Source organism: Chenopodium album, chromosome 15 (genome assembly GCF_948465745.1).
Source record: "Chenopodium album chromosome 15, dcCheAlbu1.1, whole genome shotgun sequence".
In the NCBI taxonomy this organism is placed as follows: domain Eukaryota; kingdom Viridiplantae; phylum Streptophyta; class Magnoliopsida; order Caryophyllales; family Amaranthaceae; genus Chenopodium; species Chenopodium album.
In genome coordinates this window covers 48,047,646-48,065,338 of record NC_137848.1, presented here as the reverse complement: position 1 = coordinate 48,065,338, position 17,693 = coordinate 48,047,646, and the positions used below count along the sequence as shown (strand labels likewise).

General features: G+C 34.4%; 1 protein-coding gene and 1 pseudogene across 1 annotated transcript; one reads left to right on the top strand and one right to left on the bottom strand.

The window, feature by feature from the left end:
• Positions 1–97: 97 nt before the first annotated feature.
• On the bottom strand, positions 98–2,713 carry LOC145581325 (putative disease resistance protein RGA3). Its single transcript, XM_081638347.1, has one exon. It carries the CDS (start codon positions 2,711–2,713, stop codon positions 98–100), a length of 2,616 nt encoding a protein of 871 aa, XP_081494473.1.
• Positions 2,714–7,119: 4,406 nt separating this feature from the next.
• On the top strand, positions 7,120–9,489 carry LOC145581324 (protein FAR1-RELATED SEQUENCE 5-like; annotated as a pseudogene).
• The last annotated feature ends 8,204 nt before the right edge of the window (positions 9,490–17,693 follow it).

Below are 17,693 nucleotides of genomic sequence, written 5' to 3'. Positions count from 1 at the left end.
ATGATTACATCATGTCCTCTAAAAAATAAAAATGATACTCCAATAATCTGAAGAAACAAAATACACAAGTAGTGGGCTTAAAAACCGCAACCTTTTTTCAACGACTATGATTTGGAGTAAAAGTAACACCATCAAGCTCGAAATTGGCACAATGTGATATGAGAGAGTAGTCTTCTCCGTCTGGTACAGCACATCTTTCTGATAGGCTTGGACAACCCACGATGTAGAGCTTTTGCAGTGAAGTAAGGTGGCGAAATGAGTTGGGCAAACTCAACACATTAGGACAATCTCCTATTGAAACTTCTCGGAGAGAGGTAAAACAATGAAAGCAATTCGGAAGCTCCTCCAAACCTCCACATTCTACAATAATGAGATATTGAAGAGAAGTTGCAGCCGATTGTATACCACTTGGGAGACTCGTCATTCTAACATTGTTGATGTATAATAGTCGGAGGCTTTGAAGACCTTCAAAGGCCTCTCTCTGATGGTTCAAATCTAACCCTTCACAACAATGTAGAAATAGTATTTGGAGGCCAACAAGGTACTTCATACTATTTGGAAGACTTGTCAATTTTGGACAGTTTTCAATGTACAATCTTCGGAGGGAAGTTAGGTGACCAATATTATCGCTGTTCCAAAATGATTTCAATCTTTTACATGAATCAAAGAATAAGTGTTGTAGAGAGCTCAATTCATTGATCTCAACTAAGCTCACTTGGCTTGTTGTAACCTGAAAATTCTTTAGGTTCTGTAATTTATGTATATCCCTTGGTAGCTCTTTTAATTGCTCACATCTATGAATAAGAAGTGTTTCTAAATTCAATAAATTGCATATTGTACTTGGTAGTGATTTGATGATGGGGTTATAAGACAAATCAAGATATCTCAAATGCTTCAAGTTCCCGATTGACTTTGGCAACTCCTCAAACCAAAGACTCCCAAACTCCAAGATGCGTAAGCAGCTGAAATTAGATATAATTCTTTCAAGAAAGGACATACTCACATGTTGTTTCATTTCATAAACAAATCGAAATGTCCGGGCTTTCTTTGCATTGAGAAGCTTTATCGGAAACTCTTTATCTTTTAAATCTGAACTATTGTATCCCCAAACAATATGCCTAGCAAAGCTTATATCCGTCATCTTATCCAAAGTTACAACAGCCAATTCATCCTCCATAATGTACACGGCCAAATCATGCAAAAGATTATGTATTTTACTTTGGCAATAAATTCCATCAATACACATACTCGGTTCTTCAAAAAGAGACTTTGATGCCAATTCCATGAAGTAAGAATATCCGTAGTCTTCAATACCTTTGTACTTATTATCTAGAGGCAATAAACCAATTGCGCTCCAAATGTATGGTACAACATTTGAATGAAGAATTGAATCCTTAAGAAATAATGAAGCGTGAGCAAAACATGGTTTTAAGTGGGACGGAAGTTTAACATAACTTAACTTTAAAAGCTGCAAGACTTGATCATATTGCTGTTCTAGCTCGGCAAAACTATACATACTATCCACTCGTCTCCATTCTTGCTCATTTCTCTCATTTCTTAGCAAACTCCCCAAACTTTTTACAACAAGAGGGATGCCCCGGCATTTCTTATTGATAGACCAACCAATCTCATGAAGGTTCGGATATATGTCTTCTTCGCCATCCTTAAATGCTAACTGCTTGAAAATGGACCAACAAACATCCATCGGAAGACTGTCCAAGTCATATGATTCACATGTCTGAGTGATGGAAGCAACCTTGGAGTTTCTTGTGGTGATCAAAAGAACGCTCCCAGGATTCCCGACGGCCAACACGTTCTTTAGCTGTATCCACATTGCAATATCCTCAACCCAGACGTCATCCAACACAAGCAAGTACTTCTTCCCACCTAGCAAAACATGGAGCTTTTGTATTAATAGATCATCCAATTGTTGACTGGATGTATTGTCACCACTCCTGACTGCCCCGCTTTTCAGAATGTCCTCCATGATCTTTGGTATGTGAAACTTGTCCGAAACACATACCCATAGCTTAAGATCAAAGTGGTGGACATCATGATACACCAACTTAGCTAATGTAGTTTTTCCGATGCCACCCATTCCTACTATAGGAAGCACTGTGAGCTCACTAACATCTGTAACATCTATCAATATTCTTATAATATCCTGCTTAGCCATTTCTCTTCCCATAACATCTGATTCACACACATAGGCACATCCATCAAAGGGATCCCTAATACTATCCCTTGAGAATTCAAGTGGACGCTCAGTCAAACCAAATTCATTTTTCTTATTTACTACGCTTTCTAGCGTTTCGCGAAGATCTTTTACTTTGCGACTCAAATTGAAGCGGGAAATAATGGGATTTGAAGAGGAAAGATAGTACCTGAGCTGCCGGCGAAAATGACCTTCATTAGCCTTGCGTAGCAAAGCATCAAAGGCCACTTCATCTAAGAGATCGTCAATATCATAAACAACACTCTTGAGATCTCTCAGCCATAGTTTCATGGCCTTATTAGTGAACTGCTTCTCTTCAGCATCTTCAAGGACAGTACAAATAGCAGTGAGCTTATTGGCTATCTTATTGATGTCTTTTTTAGCAGACTTGGCTGCTTTTATTTCTTCAGAAATAGAGGACATGGCAAGATCGCCAGTAAAAGAAGCGATCTTGCCAAGTACAGATTTAGCAATCGGTAATATGATTGCTTCCGCCATTTACACATTTATTTTGTGAGAAAGAGGAAACCAAGAAAGTAGTAAAGACAAGAAATTAAGTCTAGCAAACACGAAAGACAATGGAGTAGTTACGTGATACTCTGTAATTAGATAAATAAATTAATTCTGTAGGGCCTTGGTTAGCTGTACTATTCTAGTAGTTGAGGACTTGACTTGAGGCAACCCAAGTATATTAAAATGTGGAAGACCGGAGGAAGCATGCTACTGCCATACCTCATATGAGCAGCCACCGACCCACCACCCCATAGGAGGGTAAAAAGTCATTTTCCCTTATATACAAAATAAATAAATAAATAAATAAATAAATAAAGACTAGTAAACTCTCTCTTTATAATTGGACAAGTCAACTCTCGATAAGTCAATAACGAATGCTTAATTTTTGTACTTTATGGGAAGAAAAGACAGCTGAATATATTTGTTTTGAAACAAATAGCATGGCTAAGTTATAAATATTAACATGAATATAAAGTACCATCAAGTATGTAAATAGTACCTCTTTTCTCTCTTCAAAACCCTAGCCTCCATCGTTGAATTTTAAAGGGGTTTTGTTTCTTTAAAGTTTTTTTAAATTTTATAATAATGCTTCCTTTTTTTTGGAGGAATTTTTCTCCCTCGAAAGAAAGGGTTTTCGATTTCCTTCAAAGGATAAGGGTTTTTCGACCTCTTTTGAAAGACAAGGTTTATCTCCTCTTTTTGGGGGAGAAATTTCTTAGTTTTGAATCCATGATATTAGATCTAATGAATTGTCGTGAAATTATTTCGTTAGCCTTGCGTAGCAAAGCATCAAAGGCCACTTCATCTAAGAGATCATCAATATCATAAACAACAGGATGTGCCCAGTTAATCTCTTTGATTGATTTACAATGTCAATCTTTTTCGCCAACTCATCATATGTACTAAGTGGCTGATGACTCAGATGCGGAATTCTTACACGTAGGATAACGGTTAATTAACGATGCAAGTTTAATCAGTGACTTCGTTAAAATGCATGTACCTTGAAGGTAAAGCGCTGTGTATATTAATTGAATGTGTACTGAGTATTAAATGCTAGTTGACTGGTTAAAGACCCTTGATCAGAGTCTGTCATCATTTATGGGTAAATACTACTGTAGTAATATCCATAATGTGAGACTGTGAGAGTGCCTTTTTTTTTTTTTTTGGGAACGTAATATGTGAGATTGAGAGTGCCTAAGATTCTAGACTCTTTGGATATTATGGGTAAATAACTAAATGTCCATAATGTGTACTTCGTATGAAAATCCATGTTATTATTATTACTCCGTATTATTTATTATAATGCTTGTTATTTACTCCGTCTATTTCATATTAATCTCAAACACTAGCGGTTGAAATAAAAGGTGTCGCTAGGTAAAAGAATTATTTCTTCATAACATAATTAATAATTTTTGTATACGAGTAATAATAATAATAATATTATTGTAATTGAGATTGGTTGGAGACATAAAAAATTATTTTGGGTCCAAATCAAATAAGAAATGTTTTAATTGTAATGAAAAAATTCCTAAAATGAAAATGTTGAGATTATTACTAATCGAAAAGGGTATGGTTTAATATAGGTTATATGTTGTATTAGCTACTTAATCCATTTTTTTTACAGTCGCATTACTTTGAAATTACAAATACCTTGGCATTTTTCGGAAGTGGCAGAGATATAGAGAGGAGAATGATTTGGGTATTTTTATCCCGCCTCGTGGACCAACCTGAGCGTGACACGTGTATCTCTAGGGAGAGCCCAAAGTGGACCTACAGGGGTTCAACACGTGATAGGCAGATACCCCCAAAAGGAATTGGCGGCCTTCAAGGCCCAATTCCCGAGAAAGAGTCGCAAAATGGCACAGCCCACTAGTCCTAGGTCAAAATGTTCTAGGTAAGGGCACAAATCCCAATGACCCTATAAATAGGAAGATTCCCCCCATTTTGGGGGCACGTTCAATCATTACATCATCTACTACTCTTACAACAGAGAAAACACCTGATCTCGGAATCCGAAAAGATCAACTATAACTTTCCGTACTTTTTACCTCTCGAACACTTTCTAACTTGATCGTCGGAGGCGGAACTCTGATCACCCGGAGCTTCCATTGTTTTGTAGGTATAGCCGGTCAGGAACCAGAGTTAGTGACGTAACTCTTCCGAGGGACACAAAAAACCCAAAATAGAAATATATATAAAGCATTTCTATATATATGCTTGTTTATTATACGAGATAACTTGCTGGGTAATTGAGCTATAGTTAGTAAAAACTCGGTATTAACTCGACTCAAACTTGAGATTGACTCGAACTGTTAATGAGTCGAGTCGATAATCTCAATAATCGGCTCGAAAATGCGTGATAATCTCAAATTACTTTATAAAATGTTATACTCCTTCCGTTTCTTAATAATGGCATCAATACGTAATAAGATTGGCACAAGATTTTAAGAAAATTATATGGTGGGGACCAAAAAGAGAATTTATAAATATTAGTTAGTTAAAGATGTATTTGATTCATTGATGGTTAGTAAGAGAGTAAAATTTTTATAAAAAAAATTAGTGTAAGTGGGGTTGGTTGGAGAGATAAATAATAAAATAGTTATAGGTCCTTACTAAATAAAGAAGTATTGCAATTATTATAAAACGGATGAAAAAAGAAAGAGTTGCTATTATTATGAAACGAAGAAAATATCTAATATAAATATTATTATATTATAAAGTATAATTTTTTTATTAATCATAATTATTAATTTTATAATATTTAAATAAGTATGTACTCATATCATCACAACTATATTTCATATATTTACGATATTAAAGAGAAGGAACAAATGTTATGGTATATAGTGGGTTCTACCAAGACCAAATCATTAATTTAGCAACCTACTCGATATTAACTCGATCAAAACAGACCCGTTTCAGCTCAAATTGATACGTTTACTAGTCGATTCAACCGACCCCAAACTCGAACTCATCTCGGATAAACTCATAATTATTGGATATAAGGGTTAGATTGTATGTACTTGACAGGTAATATCCCTACCTTATAAAAAGTGGAAGAATACTCTTATGAACAATGTAAAGACTATTATACCCTTAAAAGAGTTTATTTACATATTTACCCTCAAATAAAATTTTGATCAATTTGGTCTTCAAATAAAAAATTTTGATCAATTTTACAGTACGTTTCCTTTATCGAGGAAGTATGGGCTGCTACCTGGTATGGACATCCTCTGTCCAATACCAGAATATAATAATAATATATTTTTTTTTTAAAGATAAACTAAAATGGGAAGGTAAAATGCAAAAGTGTAGGGTAAAAAAATAGAAGCTTGTTTTACTCCTTGTTTTACACCATTCATCAACAATCCCTGCCAAATTCTTCCTATCGGCGGTGTTCCTGTAGCTCCTGGGTGTTGTGCGGACCACCAAGTTTTTCCCTCCATCGCCATTATTTTCCCTCGATTTTCCTTGCCCTCCACTCCCATTGCTCCAAGAGTATCATCTTACTCCGAATAAGGTAATGTTTTGAGTGTGGAACCTGTAATTTAGTTTGTAATTATTTTTTTTGGGGTTTTAAGCTAGAGTTTTATTGTGTTGTTCTGTAGCTGTTGATGGAGTTATCAGATCCAGGTGTTGATGTGGTAGAAACCGAAGAGGAGGAGGGAACTGAAATAATTGAGTTGGAAGCGGTTGAAACTGAATTAATTGAGGTTAGTATTGATAAAATTAAGGTGACGGATTTGATATATTAACGTTGGATTAGTTGTATTGAAAAAAAAATGATAAGCATTCTTGTATCGATATGTTGATGTGACGTTATCTGAGTTGTAATTGTTGGATTTAGGCTGAAAATTTGGTTAGTTAAGCCTAATTCGTAATGTTTGTTGCAGTTGTTTTGATTTTTGGTTTGGTAATGTTTGAAGGTTGTGGTTGTGAAGATGTTGCCTCTTTGTTGCTCAAAATTAGATTCCAGAGAAGATATACTTCAAAAATGAAAAAATGATTTATATATTATTTTAGACACACTTGTTTAGAGTCTTTGCATAATTATATACCCTAATTGAAGAAACTGTAACTGTGTTAATCAACCAACAGATTACCAAAGAAACAGGTCAATAAGACCTAATCTGATAGCAAGATTAGAATATAATGTATTAGTTATGAAGAGACTATATTTGCATGATTAACAAGTGATTTATGCAACTCTATTATACACTGTATTTTAGTCTGTGGTTGCGATGTTGTTTCTAAATTCTTTTTTAATGTTGTTTTGATTGTTGCTTAATATCAGTTTGATAGTTTGGTAGTTAAGGCTTAGCTCTTTGCTTCTCTTTGCTTAATTTCATGATGGTTTGCTTAGTACTCCAGTCCATGATGTAGTGAATTGTATTGGGGACACCACATCGACTCCTCTACGCTGTGTTATGGAAAGTAATGATGGTCAGTATGAGGATGTACTAGACCATCCTGAAGCAGGTATGGTTTTCAGTTCTTGGGAGGAAGTTGACAAATTCTTCAGGAAGTATGGGAAGCAGCGGGGCTTTGGTGTTTTCCGGGCAGCTGGGAATTACAAAACCCATGATGGGAAAACTGACAAGAGTAAGAGGTGGAGTTACATATGGAGGTGTGAATGTGCAGGGAGCCAGATATACGGCGTCGTGTAAATGGGAAGAGGGTTTATGGTGGTGGGTTGCCTTTAGAATTAAACCGAGGGAAGACGAAGAAATGTGGGTGTCCAGTGGAGATGAGGGCAGCTTGTAGAGATGATGGTTCTTGGGTAGTTAGGAAGGTTGTTGTAAAACATCAATATCATAATCCCACTCCACGAAAGTCCCGATACATTTCAATGTACCGGCAAAATGAAATAACTACAGCGGTGAGGAGGAAGTTATTTAATTCCTGTAATGCCGGTAGCCAGGTAACACAGCTGCATCGTAGTTTGGCAAAGGAGCAGGGTGGAGTGGAAAATATGGCCCTGACAGAGTGGGATTTACGTAATGTACTTGCTCGGGAGAAGAAGTTGAAAATGAGTGGGGGTGATGCAAATGCGATGCTTGCTTATTTTGATAAGATGAGCTCTGATAATCAAAATTTCTTCCATAAGTACAGATTAGACGATGAGGGAAGGTTATCAGATGTCATGTGGGTGGATGCAAGGAGTAGGGTAGCCTATGCGGAGTTTGGGGATGTTGTTTGTTTCGACTCAACGTACGTTAAAAACGAATATCAGATGCCCTTTTCGAAGTTTGTTGGTGTAAATCACCATGGCCAGACTATATTGTTAGGTTGTGCCCTTGTATCTCATGAGGACACAGATACGTTTGTGTGGCTTTTCAGTAACTGGCTTGATTGCATGGGTGGTTTGGTTCCTGGTGGTATTTTAACTGACCAGTGTGCTGCAATGAGGAAGGCTTTGAGTATTGTTATGCCAAGTGCCAAGCACAGGTGGTGTTTATGGCATATTCTGAATAAATTTAGGACGAAGCTGGGCAGCTATGCTAAGTATGAGGAGTTTAGTGATGTGCTTCAGAATGTTATCTATGATAGCTTAAGTGAAGAGGAGTTTGAGGTAAATTGGACCGCAGCAATTGAGTCGTATGGTCTTCGAAAGGACGATTGGCTGGCAGGTTAGTTCTTTTTGTAAATATGCTTCTTGTTTTGTTTTTATGTTGTTGTAATTATAATACATGTGTAATATGTGTAATTATTTTTATGGCAGGTCTTTTTGAGGAGAGACATATGTGGATTCCTGCATATATGAAACACCTATTTTGGGCGGGAATGAAAACTACTTAGCGTTCTGAGAGCATTAACAGCTTTTTTGACAAGTATGTGAAGAGGGATACTCGTTTGTTCGAGTTTGCAGAGAGATATTGTGATGCCATGGAAAACAGGGCAAATGCAGAGAAAGAAGTGGATGCAATTAGTGCCATAAGAGTGAGGCAGCTTATAACCGGATTTGCGTATAAGAAAGCATTTCAGAAGGTGTACACTAATGCTAAATTTGAAGAGGTACAGGAGCAGGATACAAGGCTTATGTATGTGAGTGTGGTAAGGAAAACAAAAATATCAGAAAAAGTAGTGGAGCATGTTGTTGAAGATAGAGTGTGGAAATTTGTAAAAGAGTTGAAGAAGGAACTTCCAACCTTGAAGAAGAGAGTGTACACTGTCATGTTTAACTCAGAAACTAATGAAGCATCATGTGAGTGCAAGTATTTGAGTGTCACGGGATCATGTGTAGGCATCAGTTCAAGGTGTATGATGTAAATAATGTTACTGAAGTGCCATCTAACTACATAGTTAGGCGTTGGCGAAAAGATGTGCATAGGCGTCATACTCGTGTGAAGGTGGCATACCATGACCCTACCAAAACGGAAGAAGTAAAGCGGTATGATAAAATATTAACCCGCTTTGACAGTGTATGTTTGAAGGCAGCCACTCGATCGGAATATGTTAGAATGACATTTGATGCTATCTCAAAGCTTGAGAGCTGTTTGGATGTTGCCATAGAAAAGGAAGAAAAGGACCAAGAACAGGAGAAAGCCTCAGGTTTTGCATCATCTCCATCTGTGAACAATGTTTGTGGTGATGAAGTTAGTAATGAAGGTAGTAATGAAGTTAGTCCAACAATCACATGTGGTGTTGGGAACTTGAACTTGTCTGTGGTCGGGCTTGAAGACATTTCCGTCGACCTTCAAGTGGCTGGTGTTGATAAGACTCCTCAAACAGTGCTGCAGACATATCATAATGTTACTTAGAATGTGAGTACTTCAGTGAATGAAGGTTCCCTTCCCCCTGCTGGGGCAAAAGCAATGTCAGTTGGGGATCCTATTTCAAGGAAGAAACCAGCACATAGACCAAGAGCTCAGCGATTTCTTTCTTGTTTAGAGAAATGTGGTAACAGATCGGGTAAAAAAAACAGGTTAAAGGTGTTCCACCTCCACTCAACACTGAGGTATGCCCCTTTTGGATAACCCGTGACAATGTAAAAGCTAACATAGCTTACTTACTTGTCTTTGGTATATGTCTATGCTGTGTAGGAGACATTACATGACATATGTCAGGTGAATGAAGCAATTGCAGCTGAGAAGCCCAAAAGAAAACATACAAGGAAGTCGAACAAAAATGAATCAGCACCACCACCTTCTTCTTTGATGGTAAGTACAGCTTCTATGATAATGTGATATTGATAGTAGTACAAAGGTTATAGCTGCTGTTTGGGAAATAATACCTTGTTTCAAATAACAGGTTCAGGAAACAAATTGTTGGTCATCAAATGCCCAGTGGATTGGTGGTATTGGTTATGGGCCTAGATTTAGTGAATTGGGTTACTTTACGAGGCCAATTCAGTCATGCCCCGATTGGATACTGAGGGATGTTCTCCCATTTACTTTTACTGGTAGCAGCATGGTGACCCCGTCTTTGGTGTATGCAAATCCAAATGGAACTCAGTAAGCAGTTCAGTGCCTTAGCTCGGGCGCTTTGATTTTCTGTCTAAATGGCTAGCATATATGATCTGATTTTTTGTCTAAATGGGAAACAAAATTAATTGGTAGCTATGCAGTTTTTAGGATGTAATTTTTTGGGCTTCCATATATAATGATCTGGAGTTGTTGATCTTAATTGGTAGCTATGCAGTTTTTAGGATGTAATTTTGTGTTGCAAACTAAGGTTATTGTATATGCTAATTATTACCAGTATTTTAGGATGTAATTTTGTGTTGCAAACTAAGGTTATTGTATATGTTAATTATTACCAGTATTTTGGGTAAATCAAGGTTCTTTTATTTGTTTTCAAAAAAAAAAAACAAAAAGGTTCTATTATTTAATTTTGCAATGAGGTTTAGAGTACATAAATATAAACTTAAACATTAATAAGGTTGCACTTTGATTACCAAAAACAAAAACATAAATATAAACTTCAACATTACTAAGCATTTACAGTTTTTATCACAATACTAACAATGATTGAAATGATTACATATAGCACAATTGAGCTGCAATCGTTTTTTCTTGGAACATCCCTTTTATTCTTCAGCTTTAGAATTTCCTTTGATAGCCTATCATTTTCAGTTTGTAAGCAATGCATTTTTGCCTTGACGATGCTTAACTCTGTAGAAAGCTTTTGCTTTTCTGAAATAAGGACGTTGGTGACATCCCGTTGCCAGTCAACAACCTCATCATCCACCCACTCAAAGAAGTCGCAACCCTTTCTTCCTGTTTCGAAGTCATAAAATTTGCATGATAGAAATTTCCTTCCGGGGTTGTCGTGCGTCCAACTAGTCCTCTTTGATGCCGGAAATCCACATTCGCAGCGCTTCCTTGCCTTATTAACTACTAAAGATGAAACTTGTGGGGATGTAATGTAGTTGTTGATATTTGATATTTGAAGTATTGGGGGAATGAAGAAGTTTGAAAGGCGAGAGAGGACGATGATATCATACACATGAAGCGGAAATTTGAAAATTTAAGCAGCTTTGGCAGGTGTGGGCCCAGTTTTTCGGTGGAATATCTATAATAACTCAGATACTGTTATTTGTAGTTCAGAATATGTTTATTATAATCCACATACAGTTATTTATAATATTAATTATGTTACTATATGTTACACTTTGTATATGTGTATGTAATACTTTGTATATGTAAATAATTTAATATTGTTATTAATATATCAAATACCACTATCATTGATTCTTAAACAAGCATCTAATTGAAAATACTGCTATTTTTTCAATAAAATATCATTAATGTATCATTAATGTATCATAAACAAGCATCTAATTCAAAATACTGCTATTTTTTATACGTATAGTTATTTCATACTCTTATTTATAAATAAAATACAACTACCTTTAACTTATAAACTAGCATCTTCAATCTCCCACTTAAACTCAAAAACTAGCATCTACATATGAATATGATATATAAATATGATTCATCAATACATAAATATGATATTTAAATATGATTCATCTATCCTTCAATCTCCCACTAGAGCCACTAGTCAAACACACGTTGATATTACTATTGATTACTGAACAAGGCATCCGGAAGCTCTACACTTGAACTTTAAACTAGGCCAGTAGTTCGATCATGCATCATTCATGCATACCGAAGTGATAATTTAATATTGTTATTTTAAATAAAATACTACTAAATAAAATACCATTAATAAACTATCATTTCTCATTCATTAATGTGGGCAAAGCGCATGTGTCAGTAATATTATTATTTAATACTGTTATATGTTAAAAAAATACAATTATGTTTTCTTTATAAACAACCAATGAATATAAAATACTGCTATATTTACATTAATAAACTACCATTTATATGTACGGAAAGCGGAAGTTTCAATAATATCATTATTTATAACTGTTATATGTAATTAAAATACGACTGGTTTTTATTTATAAACTACCATTATATATATAATACTGCCATAGTAATGTCATTATTAATGTAGGCAAAGCACATGTTTCAGTAATATCATTATTTATTACTGTTATATGTAAAAAACATACAATTATTTATAATTTATAAACAAGCAATGCATATAAAAAACTACTATGTTTACATTAATAAACTACCATTTATATGTAGGCAAAGCGGAAGTTTCAGTAAAATCATAATTTAATATTGTTATATATCCTTAAAATACAATTATTTTTTATTTATAAACAAGCAATGCATATAAAATACTACTATGTTTATATTAATTAATGAACTACCATTTATATGTAGCAAAGCGCAAGTTTCACTAATATATAATTTAATACTGTTATATGTAATGAAAATACGACTATTTGTGATTTACAAACTACCATATATATAAAATACTGCTATATTTTTATATGTGTTTATATGTATCATTCATCATTAATTTGTAAACTATTTTTTATATGTGTCATTCATTAATAACAGACAGCTATCTTTACTTCATAAAGTACTATAAAATAAATCATTAGAATTATGACTTGGTGCACCATTAGAATATTATGAAGCATTTCACAAATTCATAATAAAATACGAAGTGATATTATTATAGTCCAAAAAGAATAATACAAAATGAAGTACCAATTACATACCGAGATTGCAAGGAAAAACTAGACCGACTAAACCAATACTAACCATGTAATTAAGACTTCTAGTTAAATATGCCTTCTACTTAATTATATATGACTTGTAGTTATATATGCCTTCTACTTAAATTAATTAGTAAATATAACTATTTATATATGACTTCTACTTATATATGCCCTCTAGTTAATGTAATTATGTAATATTGACATTTACCTAATATAATTATATTTGACCTTTAGCATTAGTGATCCACTACACCAAAAACTAGATTAGAGATCGCAAAATATAGAACGGTTACCAAAGGTAGGCGTTCTCCAGAAGAATATAGAACGTATTTGTATAAGAGGCGTTCTGTAAGTTAATTCATATGGAACGGTTAGCATAGTTAACCGTTCTCTATTTCTTTCACCCAAATAATTAAAAATAATAATTAATTATTGTGGAGGATATAGAACGGTCATCTTGATAACCGTTTTGTATTTTTTTAATTATCTTTTTTTAATTTTAAGAGGAAAGTATATACAGAGTGTTATTAAAAAAAAAGAGAGAGAATTTACCAAATTAATCAAAGGCGGGCAAGGCGGCTATAAGGTTTTTCACTTTCATTTCACTTTCACTTCCATTCCACTAAAAAATACCTTTGCTTAATATTCTTAAAAAAAATACTCCATACTTCTTGTGAATTGCTTCAAGTTGACCAACAACCTCCCATTGCATGCACCGCCACTTACTGTTTCGCCATGCCGCCGCTCCACCGCCGCACAATGTCTGCAGTACCACCACTTCACTGAGTCACCATTACATTGAGGTAGGTTCGAATTTTATTTGTCATACAGTAATTGAATTTTGATAATTTGTCAATCTAACCACATAAATCATTTGAAATATGAAGGAAACAGAATTAAATTCATAGTTTTCATCTATTAAATTAATTTGCAATTCGAATTTAGGTGATTGAAAAAAACATCAAGTTCTAGTTTTAGGGATAAATTCAATCGATTGTTTGTATGTATATATTTCAACCGAATTGCAGTAAGTTGAATCAAATTACCCTTTTTTTTGTCGAATTTACATTTATTTCAATAGTAATAAAATAATTTTAGCCAAATAATCTTACCTAAGTTCAATTTAGAACCCTAATCAGATAAAGAAAGAGGGGTAGGGGAAATTGATTACCACTGGATTATTGTGCTATATTAATTTCAAATAATTTGTAATATATTTTAGAAATATTGATTCTCTTTGCTTTTCTTTCATAAAAGGGTTGGTTATGAGATCTTGTGATTGAAACTATGTGATGATAAAATCTGATTCTAGTAATGTATAAGACTAGTCATGGTTTTTACTATGCTTACAATGATGAGTAAGGAGTGCGTTTTTGTGGAATTGGTGTAGCTGATTGTGAAGAGAGAAGAGAAGGGAATCATAACATGTGGACTGTGGTACTGTTAAAGATGAGTGAGTTTTTTATTCTTTGTACATTGTTGTTGACGTATGACTTTGTTGCTAAATCATCTTGGAGGTTTGTGTCTCCAGATTTCCTCTTTCTAGAGCTTCCCCCACCTTCAGTGGTTTCAGCGGCTATTCTGTTAGAATTGAACTTGTATCCCCTATGAATGTGACTTGACTTCTCTATGTTTATAGACTCAGAGCTAAGGTGCATGGTTGCTCCAATGTTTCCCCTGCTAGAGTGATAATGCTTAATGGCTTATGATGCTAGAGTTTTTCTTACTGAGCACCTTATTTGTGCACTAACTTTGGCAAGTTCACCTTTATCTCTTTATGTAAAGGAGGCTTATGTACTGTCCTGCATTTGCCTGCTTATGCAACTCTTACATCACTTCAGGTTTCATTTTCAGTATCATGCCCTCTATTTTCAGTTTTTTTTTTTTTAAGACCTCCTTTATGTCAAAAACTTCTTTCTCTGTATGCATCAGTCCCTCCTCATCTTGATCTCCAAGTAGATGTTCTATAGTCCGTGCTTTCGGAATTATAACTTTTGAGTAATGTGTTTCCAACATTTTTCATCTTAGTATTACCATCTATTAAGGGCTCAAGCATCCCGAAGAATAAAAAACAAAGCTCCTCTTCAGAGGCAAAGAAGGAAAAGTAAAAGGTTTTACTTATTTTGTTTTATTTTATATATTCTCTTTTATATTTTTCTAACATTGGATGAAGTAGTCAAGAAAATCCTTTGTATTTATGGGGCTTTAACTTATGTGCTTGCATCACGGTGGTTCTTTCTGAGGTATGGTATGTAGTTGGATATCTGTTAGAAGAATTGTTCCTAGCTTTTCTAGGGGCTCATCTCAAGAGTTGTGTTTCTCTAGATTTCCCTATTCAGACGTAATTAATGACTGGAACTTTCTTCATTTGCTTTCCGAGTCTCCAAATGCTTCCTTATTATAGTACACTTTCTTGTAGTGACTGGATACTACTGAGAATTATTACATTTATTTCAGATTCTAGATGCTGTTAATTGAGTTTTCTCATTAGCAACTTTAATAAAATGAAGTACTGAACTTCTATCTTGCATCCCGTAATAATTTACTTCTATATCTGTTATGAAACTTAGTAATTAATGATCATGTCTCTATCAAATTTACTAATTTCTCTTTATCAATAAGTTTATGTTTCTTATTTGAAAGTAATAAACAGAAAACTTTGTGTCGGTTGCTTCATTTTAAATTTTTTGTTTTGTTGCAGTAATTAAACTTTTGAGGTAACACATTCTTTTGCGAATTTAATTTTGCAGCAGAATAAAAGGAAGAAACCAGTAGAAATGGACAAGAAACTTGGTGTCAAGTGATTAAAACTTACTACTATCATGAAACCAAAAATTATTGCACCCTGTCGCCATTATCTCATGGGAAGCTGCCAAGAGGTGGTTATATGTCGCTATGTGAGTTTTTTTTTCTCCTGTTCAATTTTGATTTGAAATTAAATTGATAGATTATTTATTTTCACATTTGGATCATTAGCATGCTTTTGTTTACTTGCATTTGGTGGGTTATATAATTTTTACTGTCACAATTGATTTTAAGTTATATATTTTGTATCTTCTGTCTTGATCTGCAAGTGGATGCTCTATAGTCCGTGCTTCCGGGCTTTTAACTTTTCTATCAGTAACTGCTTATTTCTTAAGATCGTCATGATTTCCCTTAAATATCTATTTAGGTTGTTTGTAAGATGTATACTATTATATTCTTTCACTAATTATGGTTCGGGTTCTTGTTTTGGGCTAGAAACTTCTACTGTAGACCTGTCCCAACCTTGTGAGCATGGGTATGAACTTAGATCAGATATGTACTAGATGTCTAGATGTGGCATTGACAGAAACTATTATGCACATGGCTGTTATATGTCTTGAGAGCAGCCTTTTTTCTTTTTTTTTTTTTAATAAGATTGAGAGCAGCATTGTTGGTATCAGCTGTTCTTCTTAAATTAGATCAAAAAAGATATAATTATGTATATTTAATTAGATGAATTTATTGTGTATATTATTAACTACTAATATGTATGTATTCTACATTGTTTTGTAGTATTTTAAGCAAGTTCCTCCTACATATTCTCAAAAAATGATCGGCGAGCTTAGGGAAAGGTGGATTTCATATGTTTCGGATATTATCAACCAAATGACGACGACAATGATATATCTGAATTGTAGATCAATATGGTATTGATATATCTACGCATAATTTTTTTAAATCAACATTAATTAGAAATGTGTTTTGATATTTAACTCACGTATTTATTTGTATAGAACAAATTCTGGATGAATGAATCAATTTAATTGTGGTTGGATGTTTTAAATTATATATATGAAGCATATTTTGATGTCTTTCGTCGTATATGGAAATATTTTTGTTATTTTATTATACTGAAATTTATATTGCACACGTACAAGATCATGAGTTTATTTTACATAGGAAATGTGGAATTTTTCTTACAGGATAAATGTACAAGATAAAATTCAGGAATACAATATATACAGGTCTAAAAATGAAATACAAATATAATACAAATTATCAAAATACAGGAATAATACAAGATAAAATACGTAAGGGGTAATTTGAATTATCAAATATATATATGGTTGGATTTTTTTTTTAAAAAAAAAAACATTAAAGAACTGTTATCTAACTCAACCGTTCTCTATTGTAATGCAATATAGAACGGTTAAGTGGCCTAAACCGTTCTATTTTCCTTCCTTAGTGTACGATTTTAAGAAGGGAAAAGAGAACGGTTGTGACTAACAACCGTTCTCTATTTGTCCATATATAATACGCCTAACCGACCCGTTCTCTATACTTTATACATCGCTTAGCAGAAGAACGCCCCTAAGGCGATCTATAAAGCCTATAATAACAGTTCTCTAAGGCCTTTTTTGTAGTAGTGATCTTAACCTCCCCACCATTGTTTAGAAATCGACTAGTTAAGGCGTAGGAAGTGATGATATCATCGCCTTTCAAATCCCTCTTGCTCGGTATGTGCATCCACGTACGACCCATCCTTTATTCCAGCTTGTTCGATGGTCAACCAGTCATCCAAGTCTTGACCATTAAGCCATAGCCTTACTCGCTAAAGATCAACACGATTATCAGTCCCCCAACGTGTGCACACCGTTTCCATCGGAGTATCATTCCTTGCTCTAAATTGGAAGGTGTTGCGACGTTCAAACAAGTCACAAATATGGAAAAGCTTCCTTTCCTTAGTAGTTACACCAACTGGGTTCACCGCTACCGCTTCCTATTCCTGTAAACATTTTTCCGTTACAATTGTATTATAAAGAACCTACAACTGTGTTATTGTTGAGTGGCAGGTAAGCTTACTTTGTTATATGCGAGGACAATTTCATCCTTGCAGAAAGCCCTTTGGTA